The following is a 17,421-nucleotide window of genomic DNA, read 5'->3' as shown; positions in this document are numbered from 1 at the left end:
CTTGCTTTTCTTTTATTCAAACCCATAAAATCCAGATTGGCTTGGAAAATGTTGAAAAAAGCTTGGCATAAGCCATGCTGATGCCTATCTCTGAAATAGGTGAAGGAGTCTGGTTTTGAAGGTGGCTCTGCCAAAAGAAATGCAGAGATGTGATTATGAAACCAATTAGTTCAGCTCAGAACAGTGCCATTTCACCGAGCCCAAAGTCCACAGGGAGCCAAGGGATGGTCCTTGTTGCTCCATCTTCATTAAAGAGCAAACAAGCACTAATCAGTTCTGTTTGAACCAAGCAAACCTTTTATTAAGGCTAGCTTTTAAGAAAGCCCTTCTCCACTAATGGATATGGTTTGCAGCTTACTTCGAGACACCCAGAAACCACACTAAAAATGGACCAAGATGAAAGAGCAAATTACAACATGCAGGTCAATCCAAATGACCCCTTCTAGTTTCTTGCAAAAATTCAAGCCTGCCGGCTGTCACTGGACCTTATAACACTGGAGAAATCTGAAAGGAAGCTTACGTCTCTCAAGTGGTTAAAACAAAACAGAACGTCTGAGCCCAGTTTATGCTGCAGTTTATCTTTGCTGCCACTACTGAGCAACAGACTAAGTACGTTTATAGGTACTAAGGCTAAAAGACGGTTCAGTGCATGGCTACATTGCAGGCTTCCTGCCTATACAAACAAAGAGACAGACAGACAATACATTTTAAAAGGCTTCTTTTCTGTAGTGCAGCCTAGACCTTATAACAATGGGATAAAGAAAATCTGTTTTCCTGATTAGGAGGGACTTATGAGCAGTAAGTATATGTGATTTGTCTAGAAAATAATGCTACTTTAACCATATATTTTTTGCCTTTAACTGTTTTATTACAAAAACGAGCTTCATAACTGGTGCGTTTATCATATACTTATCACCTCTGTAATCACTGAAAAAATCTCATTGCTGAATACGTTTGCACTGAACGCTTGGTTCCTACTTCCATCTGTGTGAAAGACTGGACTATCTAGGCTGCTGGAGGCAACAACAGTGACAAAATAAAGAACATCTATGATCAAAGAGTACTAAAGTTTTCAGAGGTGGTTTGAAAAATAGAAGCCTCAGAGCATCTCCCTTGGCTGGCAGGCATTTGCTAAGAATGGGAGGAGGTTTTCCAGCAGATATTTTGAGTATTGAGAGGCAGGAGAAAAAGAATTAATGTGGATTTTGAGAGGAATGATATTGCCAAAAATACCATTGTTAGTACAGCAAGGGAAAGAGTTGACAGGCTGGCAGATTTCTTCAGCACCTTTTGACTGTCTGAAGTTGTGTGTGTGACTTAACCTTTTTATTTCTGCCTTTTGGAGTTCAGTCTCTCTCACTGTTGCCTTCCACAATCAGCTCCTCTGTAGACTCAGTGCTCCTGACACTCATTGTTATTCTGCTCTCTGCTTTCAATATTATTCCAGCAAGATTTCCTCCCTGTCAAAGCACTCACTCCGTCTCCCTGAGAGGACTGTCTGCTGATCTCCCAGACACGTTCGAATCTTTCTAGTTTTGCTATTGTTAGGAGCTGGCCAAGAGTGCCAAGATTAATGTTCAATTGAAAAAATATTCCCATTGTTATTTATATCACTTGCACTGTGGTAACAGAACTACCAAAGCAATTTTGCATTACTCTGCATTGCTTCACAGCACCACATCACTTTCCTTTCCACACAGCCCTTGCTGCCAGTGCTCAAGTTATCACCACAGCATCTCTGCCAGCCTCTGCCTGCAAACTCTGCAGAGATGTAGGGATTAATCAGGTGAAGTCCTGCATGTACCTTTGGTCCCCAGACCACATTGGAGAGTTGAAAAGCACACAATTTAAAAACCATACTTAACTTGCTTTTTTTTGAACCAAAAGTAAAGCCAGGCCAATTCACAAATCCATATAAGTATTCCAATTAGGCATCATTTTTTTTTTATTATTTTTACTTTCCCCGTCAAAGAAATAATAATCAGGACTAACTCAACTGCAGGAAGTCCACTTGGTTGTGTGGAAGCTGTGTACCAGCAAACGAGACAGGATCCAAGTGATGTTCATGATCAGCAGACAGGCCAGCTTAAGGATGCCCATATCCCAGTATAAGTTTCTCCTTTGTCTGCAGTAACAGCAGTGTATTTCTGCACCAGTATCAGGACTTTCACACTAAGGAGCTCTCTCCCAGTCCAAGTAAGCATCTGTTTGTGCATACATATATAAATATATATATACAAAGCCAGAGAAAGGCTTCCTTGCCATCTCATGTATTGTGCAGTGATGGCATAAAAAGGTTTTTTTGGTTTTTGTCTGTTTTTTTCTAACGTGTTAAGTGCCATTTCCATCGAGTCTGAATTTTCTGCTGGCCTTACCTACTTTGCCTTTTTTTTTTTTTTTTTTTTTTTTAAACACAGTTCTATGAGGCATCATGATCTGTGGTAGTTTTATAAATAATCCGTTAATTACTAGCCTAACTAGCGGATCTCATGGAGCTGAAAATTCTGGCCAAGGAATTGGACCAAAGTGTTAAACAACACTAACATTTTTGTCAAACATTTCCATCATCTCTAGAACTTCCTAGAAAATACTGAAAGTGTAGTGTTTGCCTTTTTTTTTTTTTTTTTTTTGGCTTGGCACAACAGTTTTACCTAGGACCACTGTACTGCCAGACCCACCAATCTACCTTTCCCCAATTATACTTATTTTTTCAGTTAGGGAAGCAAACCAGTTGTTTCTTCAGACACTTAAGAAGTGCTACTGCACTTTGAACTATCACACGCTATAACCTAAAAATATCATCTATAGAAAAGCCTCCTTAGAAAAGGATCTTAGAAGTAAGTAGGAACTAGAGGTGTAAATTCCTCCAGCAATAAGTCAAGAAAAGAGAGGAGGGGAGGGAGGGTGAAAAGATCTACTGCAACAGGCCGGTACCACAAATTACAGCTGACAGCCTCATTGCTAATTGAAGTACTACTATATCAAACAAAATGATTAAGGACTTAACTGAATCTAACCATCTATCAGCAGAGATATGAAACTCATGGCAATCATGATAAAGTATATGAGCAATTTAGGCTCTTACAGTTAAGAATAACTGTGTCACTCCGCATGATTTATCCCCAGCCTGGCAGCAGCCCTGGCCGCGCGAGCCGCGCGCTGCAGTGAGGGCTGGGAGCGGGCAGCACATCGGAGCCCTGGCACGTGGAGGTCCAGCATGGGGGACTGCAGTGTGGCGACATGTGCAAACGGGGCATCTGAGTCCCATAAAATGTAAAACATGACTGCTAGGAGATTAAAACAGAGGCACCTTAGGAAAAAGTTTGCAACAACAACAAAAAAAGTGTGTTTAAGTTTCAGCTTCATCAACATAATCAATAGTGAGTAGGAAGATCACTCTGAGCAATCTTACTGAAAACTCCAGGTTTCTTATGAGAAATTAAATCTTGAGTCAAACTAGAGTTACATTCCAGAGCTCCCAGGAACTTTGCAACTTGAAGCCAGCACTGCACTTCCAATCAAAGCAGCTTGGCAATGCAAGCTCAGAGCTGGCTCTCATAAGCAGAGGACAGAAGGAGCATCTCATCACATTGAGCATTTTCATCTTTCCTTCACTGCCAGAGCACCTGCACAAGCTGAGCAGCCCCTCTGCTCCCAGCTCAAGAGCATGGAGGAGGCCAAGCAGAGCCCTGTTCCTGAGTCAGGGGCTCAGGGCCCCCACGCAGGTTTCTGGGAGGCAGGAACCTGGAAATGACACAGATCCATTTTGCACCTTGAAGGCCATTTCCAGATTAAATTGGTTTATTATTTTGAGGTAATCTTCTCAGAGTTCCACATCAGCCCTCAGTGCCATAAACCCGTTAGGAAGCAAGCTGACACACCTGAGGGACATGGCAGGGCCCCCGAAAGGAATGCACCAAAGAAAGCAAAACCTGAGGCTCATACTGGCATGCTAAGCATGCTACTTGAGGTAAATCATCTAATATTACAGCTGGAAAATAAATAAAATACATTTTAAGAAGTTCAAAAGCCTTGAACCTCTGGCAGTTTTGTCGCCCTGCTGCAGGCAGCAGATCTCTCTGCCCAGTGCTCTGAGGCTCCCTATGGCCCCAGGCCTCTCCACACCCCAGAGAGCACAAAGCTCAGCCCTCAACAGGCAGCAGGGTGGGGATGAGCTGCTCACACAACCAGTAAACCCAAATGTGCCTCTAGTTGAGGTGCCTAACAGGAGAGCACAGAGCAACAAGGTTTGTCACCACGGTTTTGAGGTGAAGATCAGGCAAATTGCTCCAGCACCACACAGGCGTCTTTCTGCCTTGGTACAAGATGGCGTCTTGGCATCACGCCATCTCTGGTGGGATAATGGCGCCGCACGGCTACAAAATCTGCTTGCACCTTCCCCACCCAAGCCCACAGCAAAGCCCCTTTACAAAGCAGGAACACCAAAAAAAACCAGTCATCCCACAGCACCCTGGCTGGCAGCACACACAGGGCATACCTGTAGCAGCAGGGACAGCTCCACAGGGCTCCTCACAGCCACACAGGCCAGCAGTGCTGCAACCCTCCTCAGGAAGAGGCTGTAGAGCAGGTCCCCACACAGCCTCACCCCAGCACCAATGTCTCACACCTGGCAGCGGTTTGGGGCTGAGTGTTCTTCATTAGCCACAAGTGAGGCTGGGCGAGGTGTTAACAAGGCCACCCCAAACCTGCTTCTGCAGGCGGCAATTTCCCCCAAGCCACTGGCCACAGCTGCCCCTCTGACCCCGAGCTGAGCGCCCGGCCTGCACCCCAACGGGGAGGCCCTGCTGCAGCACTGAAGCCTCTGGAGCACATCTGGCAAGGGCAGAAGGAAAAGGTCCTCTCTGCAGTAAACATGTCCCTCCTGAACCCTTACACAGGTTTGCAACAGAAACCTGCACCTTCAACGGTAGCATTTGTACCCATTGCAGGAGAGAGCCAGTGCCCCCTCCGTCCCAGCAGAGCCAGGAGCAACCCCTTGCTCCACACACACACACACACAAAAAAAAAAAAAAAAAAAAAAAATCCAAGCACTTAAGAGCTTACACTTTGTCTACCCCCAAGGTTTACCGGGTAGGAATCCTCCATCCCTGCCTCCCAGCTCTGGTTTTCATCTCTAGTAATCTTTTTCCCTCATCCGAGAAATTCCTGTTTCACTGCCTCCACAGCAATGCTAACATCAGGTGCAGCATATCATGCCACACTCATGAGTTTTACATTCCTGTGACATGGCAGACTTTGATACAATTACAGCTCAGCTACATATCTTAATTTATGTTACAATATTGCTGTAGTGATATCGGAGACAAATGTTTAATTCACAGAACCTTAGTTTCAAACTACAGTCCTTGAACGCAAACAGCAGACTTCAATATTTTTTTCATCAATTTCTTAGTTCATAAAAATCAATTTTTGTAGAGTTTTTACACTGTACATAAAAGACTGTGGCATCAATTAGCCTTAATTCTTTTTTTTTTTTCTTTTTTGGAAACCTCTTTGTAGGAAAATCTCATATTTCAGCAATTTGCATTATCCACACAATCTGCTTTGAAGTTCTAAGTTATGGTAAGAAAAGGATCCACTTATCTGCACATAAAAAATGTTCAAAGCTTATAAATTCCCTGAAACAGATGTACATTATCATTGGATTTGCCTTTCTCTCTTTGCTGTTGCATAGCTAATAGAGTTTCATGTGCCCCCTCACATCCTCCCCATTTAGCATCTTTTCTCTACAGAAGCATGCACCCTACTGTGCCAATCCACACTTCAAAGATTTCTGTCTATCTATTAGAAACAAAGCACAAAGTGAGAACATATGGCCCCTTTTAAATTTCCCACATTTAAGTCAATATCGTTTCTTTTCTCCTTTGGCAAAGAAACATAATAAGGTTTATCTTCTCCCTTCCTAAATCTGCTGGCTCTCTCAAACTGCTTGTGCCAATTCAGCAGTTACTTTGCAGTATCAGACTTGGCAGCACATATGAAAACAAAATCTCTAATTTTAAAAATTGCTTTTATTTCTCCAGATCAAGAAGATGCATTTAAATGATGAAAAAGGACAAAATGTAACTGCACACTTTCAGATAAGTGGATTTTAAACCCATGAAAGGGCACAGCAGAAAGTCAACAGCAAAAATTGTCTTGTTGGAGTTCTTTCTGCAGTGACATCTTTCCAAATGTTTCCTATCACTGACTAAAGGGATGGAAGAGCATTTCAGACTCTGACACCTTCCCAAGGATGAGTTTGCCATTTCCAAAGCGTTCACAGAAACCCTGAAAAGTAGAATTTAGGAAAGTGGGATCTTGCTGCCTCTTTTGAGGACCAGTTACTTGCCTCAGAATCACACTGGCTCTTCAATTTTCTCTGTCGGAGTCACAGATACCGTGAACGCATCCCAGAATTTTCTGCCTATCTAACTCATCATTCAGTTGTAAGGAAACTGGGGTGGCAGCAATGATGTTTTTAGCAGAGTAAAGAATGCAAGTTTTGCCCCACTCCTGGAAACACTATGACTTACTATGAAGTATTTCAGACTTTCAGCCTCCACTCATTGGACGAGAAGAATTCTTCAAAAAATCTCTGCCCTCCCAGTGCAGCTACAAGTGCCACAGACTCTGATCCAGGCAAGTGCAAATTGAAGTACCTCTGTTTACATCTGCTGATCCAGTTAAGCTGCACAAAGTTTCCATTGAAACCCATGAAAGTCATATGTGCAGAGCCATTGAGGGATATGGCCTTAACAGATGGCATACTCAAACAGCAAGAAGTTGTGATTAAAGACATCAAAAGTAAGAAATATTCCCTGAGAAGGCTGTAAAGAGACAGGAGGAATGTGAGGCTCACAGTGCTGCTTTTCCCTTCACTTCATACTTTTGCACTTACTGGAAACTCTGAATCTCTTTAAATTGAGCTTTTCCTCCCCTCTACTCCTTGCAGGGCGAGAGGGTTAATTACTTCAGATTGAAATATTACAATTTTCACACCGCTGCTTCCTAATGAAGCGCCGAGTGCGCAGGAATGTCCTGTGTGTGACCATAGAGGAGCCCAAGATGCATTCAGAGCAAGGATGGAGTAAATCAGTCCTGATCCCACGGTCACAGCATGTAGAAAGCACTGTACCTGCAACACTAAAAATCAGCACTGGCCAAGTGAGACCCTAATGCTAATTGCCATGGCATTTCACTGTTTATCTTGGTTGAACTAGCATTACCAGCCCTGGTTGTTAACAACCTCAAGTGGCACTTTATTCGTCTATCAACAGCCTTATCCTGTGAACAAGCAAGCGAAGAACTATAAACACCCACTCCAAAGTCTCTTTGTAGGGTTTAAGCTAAAGCCCAAGGAAAAAGGCGATTTGCAGAACTCCAGTGAGAACAGAGAAGATACAAGCTCCAAAACAGTGTTTTAATCTACAAAGTTTTATTTTTCTTTTTTAAACTTGTAAACCATAAAAAGAGCTTATCAAATATCTGAAATTAGTACAAGAAAAAACGACAACTTGTGTAGCACACCGTATTTGAAGGCCCAAATTCAAAGACATGCACAGGGTTCTCCAGGCTCTACAGAATTTCACTTTTGAAGCTGGAGATGCATTTGGCCCAGTTTGTTAGGTGTCTCATTGGCAAATTCACAAAGCCTCCATGTGCTATACTTTACGAACCAAACAGAATGGGAACGGTAAGTGCAAGGAAAAACACTCCGTGCCAGAAGGATGTGAACCCCCTATCATCATCCACAAAGTACAGGCTCACCAAAACAGTACATCTCGCGCTGGCGATAATTACAGGCTCTTTTGTCTATATGGACTAGGCACTCAAAGGAAGTGAGCAAACCTACTTCATAAGCTTCTTGTAAAAAAACAGAGCACAGTGAATGTAATATCACTATGGCTGATACTGTTAAATTAATGTTTGCCCATTGCCAAATTTGTAAAGTGCCTTAACATTATGTCTTCAAAATGCATAAAAACCTCTCCAACTACCCTGCTTTGAGATCCTGAATACCAGACGGACCAGGCAACAGATCCACTGCAGGCTGGCATTTCTTGTGATATCAAGATTATAGTCACTGCCAGAAAATTTCCAAGGCATAGTGAGTGCTGAGCATTTCCAACATCAGTACAGACACCTACGCTTTAGGCAACAGTGCCAACTGATGCGCATTTGTAATCAAATGGAAAAGAAACTCATGCTACCACTCAAAACATATTCCACAGACTATTAAAAACACCTGTAGAAACACCACAGCACCTGAAAAGAATTTCCCTCACATTGGACTGAGAAAACTTAGGCATCATTTTTCATTCCACCACAGCCCTACTGGTGATTTTCTGCAACTTTCTTACATTGTGCCTCCAGCTGCACCCTAGAGGTTGACCACTTTTAGAAAGTCTTTGAAGGCCTCCCAGAGAAAAACATTTTAGGAACTATTGTTACAGCTTTATGAGTGATAAATGTACCATAAAGGATTCAAAACAGTACCACAAATACAGCTATTTCTCCACACAGTCTTTTCTTGTCTCTTGACTGTCTTTTTTCTCCTCTGGCAAACAGTTCTCTGCTATCCTTCCTCTTCTCAATTCTATCCCTCCCTTGCCAGTCTTTCTTCATAGCTCTAACCCTCACAATAACCCATCTGTGTAGTCAAGTCCTGCTATTTTAAAGCAAAGAAATTAAAAGACCTCAATATACAATTTCTTACAACACAATTTATTTTAGCTCAACAGGATTGAATTGTTTAGAACTATATAGAAATATGAAAGTAAATCATAGTGTCATTGAAACTTCATTATCTAATAACTGTGATCCAAATGGCAAATGAGGGGGTAGTTCAACGTGTACTGAGTAATTTGTACATAAAGTTATTTACTTTTCTAAGTAGCCCATTCTTTTCTTCTTCTTAGCCCATTCTGAGCACATTTTAAATGTATACAAGGCATAAAAACTCTAAGACATCCTTTCACAATTCAAATCAACCAAACAGCTGTCATATATGCAGAGAAAATAAATCATTATGTGATAAACCAAAGCTGGTTTTGCTGCTAGCTGTGCTAGAGAAAAAGGGAAATCTCAAGGAAGTTATTTAGAAAATATATTAACTTCCATTTTTATTTCGTGGATTTTCAAACATGTTTCTGCTTGGGTGTTTATTAAAAAAAGAAGTCTGACAACTAACACAAAGCTGAATATGATTTGGTTCCCAGCGAGACCATGGATAAGTCATGTTTGAAAACATATTTTCGGATTTTGATGAATTACATCAAGGTAATTAAAGGTGAGACTTGACTAGCTGACACACTTCCAAACATGAACATTCTTGTCTACACTCCAGGCAAAAATCACATTGAATGTTTTGGCAAAGCTGTTTTCTAGAATGAGGAATTTTCCCAAGTGCAACCTAGCCCCCAGGGGAGTCACTTTCCTGTTAATTGGCATACAAATGAAATCTGTCATTCAATAACTGAAGAACACAATAACATGTGGAGAACAGCAAGTATTCATCATAGCTATATGTTTATGTGGCAGCTTGTAGACTGTTGAGTATATACAGCAGTTATTCCTTACAAAAAATCACCTTCATCAGAATCCATCTTGTGCCATTCAATATCCAACTTCTGGCAGAGGACACATTTTAGCACAACCACATGTTCCCTTCAGGGTACATCTCCAACAGCACTTTGTTGTCTGCTCACGATGCCTTGAGCAGGAAGGCAACAACAGAGGTTGAAGGGGCTTTTTCATTTGGTGTGGCCTCACTGGGCTGGTTTGCCAACATGCCACAAGAATCTCAGCCTCAGCATCCAAGGGCAGAACTAGGTCCTACTTGTCACTAATGACAAGGTGGCCTTTCAGAGACACTTGTAAGTGCCTTGAAATCCTCCAATGAGGTAAATATAAAGCTCAGTAATTGCTGCTGATATTAACTAACTTGCCAGCTTGATCTCTCATAAACTTCTATAATATTTTAGCTGCTAGAAAACCATCAACATTAAGAAGCAGAAATATAAATACTGAAAATCACTGCACATTATACAGACTTCGAACTTCAAACCCACTCTCCTGGAATGAAATTACAGGCACCCTGAAGGCAGTGGGAGTCTGGGAGTCTTGCCAGAGATTTCACTGGGACAAAGATTTTTCTCTGCTATCCTTTGCTTTGTTTACTTCATATTAGGTGGTCATAAAAGTAAGAAAGGTTTAGGCATCCCTGCTCTCAAGGCCCTGACTTTCCAAATAATGTAGCTGCAGAGCTGAGCAAAATCTTTCAGCTGAAAATCTCTTCAGCAAAATGTGCAAGTCGTGGGATCAATTTAGTTTTGCTGAATTGTTTGTGTAGGGACAGAAAAAAAATAAGTGAAAAAGCTGGATTTTTATTTGAAATGACTTCATGCCATTCCATTTTATTTTTAAATAGTAACAACTCTATTTTTCTTTCTGGGAAATGAAATGTTTTGTTTAGCCAGCAACTAATCTATTTCATACAGCCACATTTTGGAGCAGCCTGAAACAAATTTTATTTTCTTTTTTAGGTTTTCAGGATTAACAGCAAGCTGAAAAATTGGTAACTCAACACAGCTCTAATAATAGGGGACAAGAAACGTAACTTTAAAACTTTACAGTTTAAATATACAATCAAAGTATACCTAGTCCATACCTTATGGCCTGATCTCCTTCCCAAAAATGTTAATGCAAGCTCTTTCATCGGTGGGATCTGCAAGCACTGACAGCAATTGCAATATGCCCCTGAAATCCAAAACAAGGAGAAGGAAATATACTTTCTGAACTAGTAAAACTTTAATTAACAGGGGGTTCTCTTGGCACAGTTTTTGCTGTTAAATAAATAGAGCATTTAGTCAAAACCATCTATATTTACTATACAAAATACTGAAAAGCAAACATTTTTAAAAGATACGGAAACTCAGGGTCTTGTGAAAAGAAACTGTGCTACATGTTATTCACACTTGACACAAATGCAACACAGTACTTAAATACTGTAAGTTTATACATGGCCGGTGTAAAGTTTTAGTATGGGGATGCCACGATATTAAAATTCACTTGTATTTCACAGAATCTAAGCAAGGCAGACTTTGTTCAATCTCCAAATGTGGTAAAACCGAACAAATCAACACCAAGTTGTAACCAAAGCTCAGGTGTGTTGTATTTCCAAGTTCACACTTCCCAGTCAGATGGGATTTTGCTATTGGTGCTGTTATCTTTTCTAGCAAAATATCTTTGGGTGAGAGACCATTCATGCCCCTTTGCTGCCCTTTCTTAGCAAAGCCCACACCACTGGAAGCATTCGAGTTTTGCAGGCCATTTTCTAGTTTTCAGCAATGATCTGCATTTAGAAATTGGGTAAGAAAGAAGCCCCGTGTCCCAGCCTTTCCAGCTCTTCTGAAAAGAGAACAGCTTTAATTACAACTTCAGACCAAATGGCATGGCATCCCATCCTAGGTGGAATGTACACTTGTGTGTTTGCATGCGGTATAACGTAAGTCACTTGAATACATCAGACTTTGTTAACACTATAATATAAATAAGCTTATTCCTTCTACGAGACATATAAATGCCTTTTTTTTTTTTTTTTTTTTGCAGTCCATAATTATATATACATTGATAAGAATGATACACAAGCAGCAAAAAAGGCTTAGACTAGAACAACTCAGTGGTAACTAACCGAATTTGTGGCCTTTTCATATTTTTCAATACAGAAAATTCTGAATATAAATATTTTTGGACTTTAGGAATTTAAAAAATAAACAGAACAGTATAGTTGTCACACAGATCAAACACATTTTAAAAACATTATGTAAGATTTGACAGAACACACTGTTGACAGCTAAAAAAATAAAATAAACTAAACCAGATTTTTTAAAGAGGACAATAAGTCTAAACAACTGCTGATTTAGAGAGGCAAGAGATGGACCTAATTACCAAGATGCAGTGATTCTATTCCAATTCCACAAGAAGGCAAAGCTTTCAACTTTATTTTCTTCAGAAGTCAATGTCTCATGTTCTTAGAAAGGACAACAGCCTTCTAAAAGTTTCGAGTGTTTAACAGAAGGGTAATATCCCATTTTAGACTGTTCAAAACCCTAGTCAGGAAAAGAAAAAAAAAAAAAACCCTAATCATAAAAGTCTTATAATAATGTGGGATAGTTACAATTTACAATATATACTATAGACAAAATACCACAACATTTAAAAGAAATTGAAACCAAAAGCAATTATGTTTGATAGTACAATTACGCTTTATGTGAGGAGTTCTCTACTTCTCTACTTCCAAAAGCAACGTGTTTTTCAGTCCCTTCCTACCTGCACAATGGTGATCTGTGCAAAACCCAACTGAATGCATTATAAATCTGGGCCCCACAGACTGTAAAACTTGAATGCACTGACTCTTCCTTTTCACTTTTCCGATTTGCTTTGGACCTTCAAATTTCTCAGCAGCCAGTAGGGGCTGGCAACTATGGTCTCATTCTCCTTCATGGAATGGAAGCCCTTTGACAAGAAAAAAAGTAGAAGAGGCCAGAATGACCATGAATGGTATTTTTTACATGCTGAATTGTCTCTAAAATGGGAAAAGCACAAATCTCTAGGAACGGGGGAAATTTAAATCAGAGGCAGGCACCTAAAGAAGTGCCATGATGTATGCTTATCGTAACATACATAAAAAGTCACTGTTGTGGAAAAATTATAATGTTAATATTCAAACCACAGATTTCTAAAACACAACAAAATGTACCTGAGAGTGTGCATATTTATATATATATATATTTATATTTATATTTTTATATATATTTGCCAACATTTAAAGTGAGAAAGTATATTTCCTCAATTCTTTCGCAAAACAAAGAACTGTGGATTTAAACAAAACAAAACCCCCAAACAACCTCTCTTCCCAACCCGCCCAAGAATTACACTTATGGCCCGAGCACTATGATCTAGTGATGATTTTGAAAACCCCATTTCACATCCTCCTCTTTTCAAATGGTTTCCCAAAACAGAGTGGAGAGTAAGCAATAAGGGAAGAAAAAGAAAAAGAAGTATATTTAAATATTACCCAGTATATAACAGACTGTACTTGTGTCAGTAAAGAATCTCGAAGAAAATAAAGTGTAAGTTGTACAAATGTAGCTCTGTTGACAAGTATAGCTAATATTTCCTTGTAATTATTAAGATAGTTTGAAAGGATGTGAACACAAACAGGCTACATGAATGCGGTATATTAAATCCCCCCTGCAGCACATTACAATCAATAAAAAGAAAATAAAATCTGAATAATACTAGAGGTAGCAGCTGTTTGTTTTTCTGTTATTCTGAGTATCTCTGGAGTCCAAACCTTCGAACATTGCTCCCCTGATAAAAGGCTTGTGTGCGATCAGCCGACATACAGCAGACTGGTAAGCTAGATGTCTGCAAAAGTGTTTGAAGTATCTTTTATACTACAATGGAAGTAGTACTTGTAAAGAAGTGCGTTGACGACCTGCATTAAATCACAGCTCAAAAAGCTATGGCTGTTTGCTGTTTTACAAGCCACTTAAAAAAAAAATTTTTTAAAAAGAAATCAATCCACAAGTTTTAAGTAAGCTATGCAGTTCCACAACATATAAATAGGGTAAGTTTCAAGAGTCCCATAGAGCCTCTAAAATATATGCTAGCTGAATATTAATGGAGTATCAATAATATTAATCATAGTAATGCCTTAGTTATGGTGTCACAAGAAAGTGTTTCCTTCATATGGGATGATTCCTGGAGGATGCTGGTGGGATCTGTTTTATGTCTGATAAAAGTGGTGATAGTGGTGGTGGTGCTCATGGTGGTGGTGATGTTCATGTCTCTGTATCATTTGTCCAACTTGGCCTTCATATAAAATAACTGTGGGCAGGTCTCTCACATGTTCCTTTTCCACAACTGTCCCTGGAGACTGGAAGGTTTTGCACATTTGGTGATTCTCCTTTGCCCTCTGCTTGTGCTTCTTGTGAGCCTGTTGAGACTGCAGGGGGAGGTAAGGAAGATTCTGGCCCACCCGTGCACTTGGGGAAGCCATTGGCATGGGCGCCCCTTGAAAAGGTTTATTTCTTACTGCCCTTCCAGGATGCAGAGAAGCAACGTTTTTGCCCTGGGCCTTGGGAGACCTAACAAAGTGCTTGTTTGAGTCCTGGTTCCGCAGCCTCTGTTGGATTTCTGCAATCTTGGCATATGAACTCTCAGCCAAATTGACATAGCTTGGATCCACCACTTGGGATTTCCGATGGTGAGCATGGAAGGTTTCAGGTTCATGAGAACGGGATCGAGTCTGATTCACAACTCTGCTCGGTGGATCATGCTTTTGAGCTGCTGGAGGAGATCCTAGGAAATAACAAGCTGACTTAGTCATCTAGTATTTCAAAGTTTTAATTAGTTGCATGCAGTTGGCAGGGACATCATCACTGGCAGAGTGAATTTTTCCTAAGGAAGTGAATGCAATTATAGCTGTCTAGTTTAATTACATTTAGTAAGTGTGATCGGTAAATAACATACACACGCACATGTACATACGTCTTCAGATTATCTTCTCTTGGTAGGTGAATTATCTGAAATTCACCAGCATAACTGAGTGGAAGAGTAAAACCTGGCCAAGATTCGGGGAAAGGGAAGAAATCCAGATCCCTTGAATTTGGGTACAGATGTTAAAATTCCAGGTATGAACCCACATTCTGATGGGGGTCTGGTTTTGGGGTCAATAGTGCATATAAAACCCCAAACACAGGCTGGTTCAGCTCAGAAATGATCCCTGACATCCAAAAATGAGTCGTAGCTTTACACACAGTCTAAGTTTAACAGAGAACACGTAAAGATTTGTCTCCTAGGCTCATGTCCAAGTTGCACTACACAAATACTTCAAAGCACATTAACCACTCCTTCTTCACCACTAATTTGCTTGCAGTATTCAGTCCTACAGCTTCCAGTAGGTTGTTACAGGCTAGTCGCACAGGTTCCAAATTTGTTGCCCCCGATTTGGAACACACAAGTGAGGAAAGAAAAGGCCAAAAGGTTGAACTGTAAATTACCAAATTACCTGGCCCAAACTTTGAAGTGTAGTTTTCTATTCCTGCAAGATCCAAATAGTGGTTTCTCCTTTCAATGTTCTCATCAACACAATGACGATAGCACCCACTTTGTTCTGCATTGTTCTCACTCTGGTGATATCTGTCAGCAGGAAGCAAAGTTACAATTCAGCAGAACTTCTATAAAATTGTTATCATCATCTGCAAAACAACAACTAATATGTCCTTTGAAGTGACAAGAGTTGCACACAAAGAAACAACAAGCACTTGAAATTCTGGATGATCGGATTTGCTAAGTTGATAGGCCTGAACTGACTGTTCTTTCCCCTCATATAAATTGACCCTGATGTTGCAAAGCAAATGATGCTTTCAAATTGCATCATACATACAAAAACAAGTGAAAACGCTCCAAGGGTTTATTACATTCTGTTGTAGGGCCAAAACCATTCAGCTGGCTCTCAATCTGGACATGCCAAAAAAAACGTGCTATTTGATGCAACTGATTCCAGTGCTATCAGGAAGCAGTGGGGCAAACCTCATGTCAGATTAACATCCACATCTATCTGCTTCAGAAGGACAAACAACTGTACAGGTGTATTAATTAGAATGAACCTAAGGAGAAAAAGTGTTGGTAGAATAGCTGGAGGTAACTCTTGCTTTCCAAAATGCAACTAAAAAGGTCAGATCAGCCCCTGGCTTCAGCAACTTGACTCCTTTTCCTGCTCAGCTTTGCAATTTTATTTATAGCAGAACTATTTCCTGAGAATGAATATCTGAAATACCATTCATTTATGAAGCAGAAAAAAATCATCCAGAGGTTTACGAAATTGTAGCCAATAATGCTGAACAATTTAATTCAGCAATTTAAATGGAAGCTTGCAGACATTAATGTCTTCAATATAGTAAAAGGGATAAGCAAAAAATTCCTGATTAAATCACTACCCATCATTTAGATACTTCCATCTTCAAGACCACAGAGAGTTTTGAAAGGCTTTGCTCTGTGCAAATGCGCTGAAAGACCAGATTTTGGCCATGCATTTTTACACCAGTTGCTAAATACAGGTTCCATTCCATAAAGTGCCAAATATACTGTTTTTAGTCTATTAACACATTTGCAGATTTCCAGAGGCTAGTAAACCCTCTGAGTTTTGGCACACATTGCTTTCTTGGTCTAGGGTCAGAGGGTTTAGGACATTACAGAACTAAGTCCCTTGTGTCTCTGTCAGGCACAGACCTACAGTTTCTCTGATAAAAGTCACAAGACTTAACCTACACAGAAGATCATGTTTGCTCCTCCTAGCTATGGGCAGATTCTCCTGAATGGAAGACAGTCTGTCTTGAAAGTGAAGCTTTAAAGACTCTGCAGTCAGCTTTGAACACCAGACGTGACATGAGGTACTGTCAAAAAAAGAGGGACTGTCCAGACTATTTTTTTTATTATTTTTTTAGGCAGATTGCCAACTCTTGTGCCTTTCCTGCCTCAGACGCATGCAGGACCGTACAGTTTAGCAAGTCAACTTAAAGATCTTGGAGCCAGAACTAAGTGAAGGTTGCTGTGCTTGAGTCGCCTACAGAAAGCAACGGGAGCCACACACGTGTTGAAGGCAACGCACTGCTAACCCAGAAAAAGCATCACTGGTTTGATCTAGCACGATGAAGCAACACTGGGTACAGCAGTGCCTGTCGAAAGCTGAGCTAACAGGGAACCTGTTTTTCTTTGTTATTGTAATAAATTCCATCTCTCATCAAGACAGTGAAGGAAACTACACAAGTACTGCCACAGCCCTGCATGCTAATACCCTCCTTACACGCAAGCTGACGTGCGACAATGCAAATATTCACCGTGAAGCAATTAGGCACTGATGAGAGATGTGCTCTACTGTCAGAGAGCTTAAAGTACTTCTGAGAAACGAGGCTTCTGGCATCAAGCTCCCGAATGCTTTTTTTGCATAAACATTGGAAGATACAGGCATCGGGCACCTGCATCAAGCACAGGCTGTAAGAATATACATTGCTGTTGCTAGTTTCTTTCTTCTTTTCCATCAGAACTGACACTTGCTTAAGTATTTGTGCAGTACATGAAAACCGTTTCTAAAATTCCCCCACCATCCACCAAGTTGCTTGCCACTGCTCTTCCACCATCATTTTTATAATACGTATGCCGGGCAAGACAGCTATGAATCTGCTTACTTGATCTTGAAATTAGCCCTATGGATGAAAGCGCCTTCTTGTAGCTTCCGGCGAATGAAAAATCCCACCCACCATCTATCTCCCACCTTAGGGATAAAACCAGCTCCATCCATTTTATCTCGAATATTAATCACGTCTTGCCTAGAATTCTTAAGTGACTGCA

The 17,421-nt window shown here is 40.5% G+C and overlaps 1 protein-coding gene across 1 annotated transcript in view; it reads right to left on the bottom strand.

Annotated features, from left to right (window-relative positions):
• Positions 1 to 12,914: 12,914 nt before the first annotated feature.
• NKD1 (naked cuticle homolog 1) overlaps positions 12,915 to 17,421 on the bottom strand; it is a 36,365-nt gene continuing 31,858 nt past the window's right edge. Inside the window, exons 7-8 of the mRNA XM_026036498.1 lie at positions 15,080 to 15,210; positions 12,915 to 14,370 (exon numbers count right to left, since the gene is read on the bottom strand). Coding sequence (XP_025892283.1) covers positions 13,796 to 14,370; positions 15,080 to 15,210 — 706 coding nt within the window. The 3' untranslated portion in view covers positions 12,915 to 13,795. The remainder of the gene's footprint in view (positions 14,371 to 15,079; positions 15,211 to 17,421) is intronic.

Source organism: Nothoprocta perdicaria, unplaced genomic scaffold, assembly GCF_003342845.1.
Source record: "Nothoprocta perdicaria isolate Ctin4 unplaced genomic scaffold, notPer1 scaffold_18, whole genome shotgun sequence".
Lineage (NCBI taxonomy): Eukaryota > Metazoa > Chordata > Aves > Tinamiformes > Tinamidae > Nothoprocta > Nothoprocta perdicaria.
This window is presented reverse-complemented; position numbering and strand designations above follow the sequence as displayed.